We start from the raw sequence: 2,949 nt of genomic DNA on the forward strand, positions 1-2,949 counted from the left end.
AGAGGACATTAGGCTACGTAATAGTTCCCTCGCTGTTTGGTGCGCCCCAGCTCGGCTGTTCCCAACAGCAGAAGGGCAGGAGTTAGGCTGCAATGCCATGACTGCTCTGTTCCACCGGCTGCAACACAAACCTGAGCCCTCTCTGCACGGCACAGCGATTTTATTGGCTCTAAAACTCCCTCGGAAGGTACGGGTCAGCCTTCAGGTTTGAGAAAGTTTTCCTTCTTTGCCCATTATAGCACTTTTAAATCACTTAGATAAGCCCGGGTCCGTGAACCCTGCGATGCAATCAGTGAAAATCACCGCCACAGCCCTGCGTTTTATTACTATTTTCCACATCTTCTCCTTTTAATCCGCGCTCCGAGAGCGATCCCGTTCCCATCAAAGCACGCAGCAAGCTCCCATTAAAATCTGGCTCAGCTAGTATTTTAATAACGCTTAGACATCCCCGTCCTTTGCATATTTCATCTGCGAAGCGCTTCACAAACACGAGCTTCCTAATTACAGGCGGACGATTTACTAAAACTGGAAATTCCTCACTAGTTCTGGCTTTCCCTTTGAAGCTCCACGGCTCGCTCCTGTCCCTCGGCACTTTGGGAAGATCCCCGACGCCGCTCGCTCGCACCGAGGAGGAGGAGGAGGAGGAGGAGGGCACGGAGCGCCCCGAAGTGCGCGCAGCGGCGGCTCCGTGACCGCGGGGGCTCGGGGCGGACCGGGGCGGACCGGGGCGGACCGGGCCGGCTCTCCCAGCCCCGCACCGGGCAGAGGGCGGACCGGGCCGGCTCTCCCAGCCCCGCACCGGGCAGGAAGGGGTGGAGCGGCCGGGAGGGGTGCGGCGGGCGGGGAGGGGACGGCAGAGCATCCCGGCCGCGCCGGAGCCGGGCGGGCAGCGCCGAGCGCTCCCTCCCCATGGAGCTGCTGCCCGGCCAGCGCTGAGCCCGCCGCCCCCGCCGCCCGCCCGCAGCCGCCCCCGATGGAGCCCGAGGAGAGGAAGATCTCGGTGTGGATCTGCCAGGAGGAGAAGCTGATCTCCGGGCTGTCCCGGCGCACCACCTGCTCGGACGTGGTGCGGGTGCTGCTGGAGGACAGCCACCACCGGCGGCAGCGCCCGGCGCCGCCCGAGCCCGCCGGGGGGATGCTGTCGGGGCCGCCGCACTCCTACTGCATCGTGGAGAAGTGGCGCGGCTTCGAGAGGATCCTGCCCAACAAGACGAAGATCCTGCGGCTCTGGGTGGCGTGGGGCGACGAGCAGGAGAACGTGCGCTTCGTGCTGGTGCGCAGCGAGGCTTCGCTGCCCAACGCGGGGCCGCGCAGCGCCGAGGCGCGGGTGGTGCTGAGCCGGGAGCGGCCCGGCCGCGGGCTGGGGGCGGCCCGGGCCAGCCTGGCGCTCACGCAGGAGCGGCAGCGCCGGGTGGTGCGGAAAGCCTTCCGCAAGCTGGCCAAGATCAACAAGCGGCGGCAGCAGCCGCTGGCCCGGGAGGCCTCGTCGGCCGAGAGGATGGAGACGCTGGTGCACCTGGTGCTGTCGCAGGACCACACCATCCGGCAGCAGATCCAGCGGCTCCGGGAGCTGGACCGCGAGATCGACAGGTACGAGGCCAAGATCCACCTGGACCGCATGAAGCGGCACGGCGTCAACTACGTGCAGGACACCTACCTGGTGGGCACGGGCGAGCCCGAGGCGGGCCGGGAGCCGGGCCGGGAGCCGGGCCGGCCCGAGGAGGACTACGCCAGGAAGTGCGAGGAGGTGCTGCAGCTGCAGGAGCAGCGGGCGCAGCAGGAGGAGCTGCTGGAGCACCTGGCCGCCGAGATCCAGCAGGAGCTCAACGAGCGCTGGATGAAGCGGCGGCGGGAGGAGCTGGAGCTGGCGGCGGGGCCCGGGCAGGCCGACACGGACTGCGACACCACGGAGCTGAGCGGCGGCGGCGGCCAGGGCGAGCTGCACCTGGAGCACGAACGGGTCCGCACGCAGCTGAGCACCAGCCTGTACATCGGGCTCAAGCTGAGCACCGACCTGGAGGCCGTCAAGAGCGACCTGGACTGCACGCAGCGGGCGTGGGAGGACAAGGAGCGGGAGCTGCAGCGGCTGCTGGAGACGCTGGGCACGCTGGAGGTGGCGGAGGCGGCGGCGGAGCCGTGCGGGGCGGCGGAGCCGTGCGGGGCGCGGCCGGCGGGCGGCTGGCTGCGCAAGGACCGCGCCGACAACGACGAGGACTCGGACACGGGGCTGAGCTCCATGCACAGCCAGGACTCGGACTCGCTGCCCGTCTGCGAGTCCCTCGTCTAGCGCCCGCCCCGCACCGGGCACCGCGGAAACTCCCGGCGCGGGAGGCGGTCTGCGCGCAGGAAACATTTTAATTTGAGTTCTGCAGTTGCAACTTGTTCTGACTAGTCGTCCGCGGGCAGCGCTCGGGCTGGCTCGCCGGTGCTTTTATCTAAGGAAGAGAAAACCCACGGCGTGTTTGTGTTTCGTTCGCGTCTGGGATTGCTCGCTGCTTAAAATCGCGTGCGTCCCTCTGAAGCTTCTCTAGCCGGGCCTTTTAACCCTCCGGCTGCCCACGCTGTAGTCCAAGGCTGCTCCGGGTGAGCTCTTAGCGAGCAAAGGGCCAGGACGCGCTCCTGAGCCGGGATCAGCATCTCCCGAGGGGGTTCAGCACCTCCCCAGGGGGATCAGCATCTCCCGGGTGGGATCAGCATCTCTCGGGTGGGATCAGCATCTCCCGAGTGGGACCAGCATCTCCCAGCGGGGATCAGCATCTCCCGAGGGGGATCAGCATCTCCCGAGGGGGATCAGCACCTCCCCAGGGGGATCAGCGTCTCCCGAGGGGGTTCAGCATTTCCTGAGGGGGATCAGCATCTCCCGGGTGGGATCAGCACCTCCCCAGGCGCATCAGCACCTCCCGAGGGGATCAGCATCTCCCAGTGGGGATCAGCATCTCCCGAGTGGGA

At 67.0% G+C, this 2,949-nt stretch overlaps 1 protein-coding gene across 1 annotated transcript; it reads left to right on the top strand.

Annotated features, from left to right (window-relative positions):
• Nucleotides 1–877: 877 nt before the first annotated feature.
• Nucleotides 878–2,363, top strand: RASSF10 (Ras association domain family member 10). The gene has a single exon (XM_056491922.1). The coding sequence runs from the start codon at nucleotides 974–976 to the stop codon at nucleotides 2,285–2,287; it is 1,314 nt and encodes a 437-aa protein (XP_056347897.1). The 5' UTR covers nucleotides 878–973; the 3' UTR covers nucleotides 2,288–2,363.
• Nucleotides 2,364–2,949: the final 586 nt, after the last annotated feature.

The sequence above is a fragment of the Oenanthe melanoleuca genome, chromosome 5 (genome assembly GCF_029582105.1).
Source record: "Oenanthe melanoleuca isolate GR-GAL-2019-014 chromosome 5, OMel1.0, whole genome shotgun sequence".
NCBI lineage: Eukaryota > Metazoa > Chordata > Aves > Passeriformes > Muscicapidae > Oenanthe > Oenanthe melanoleuca.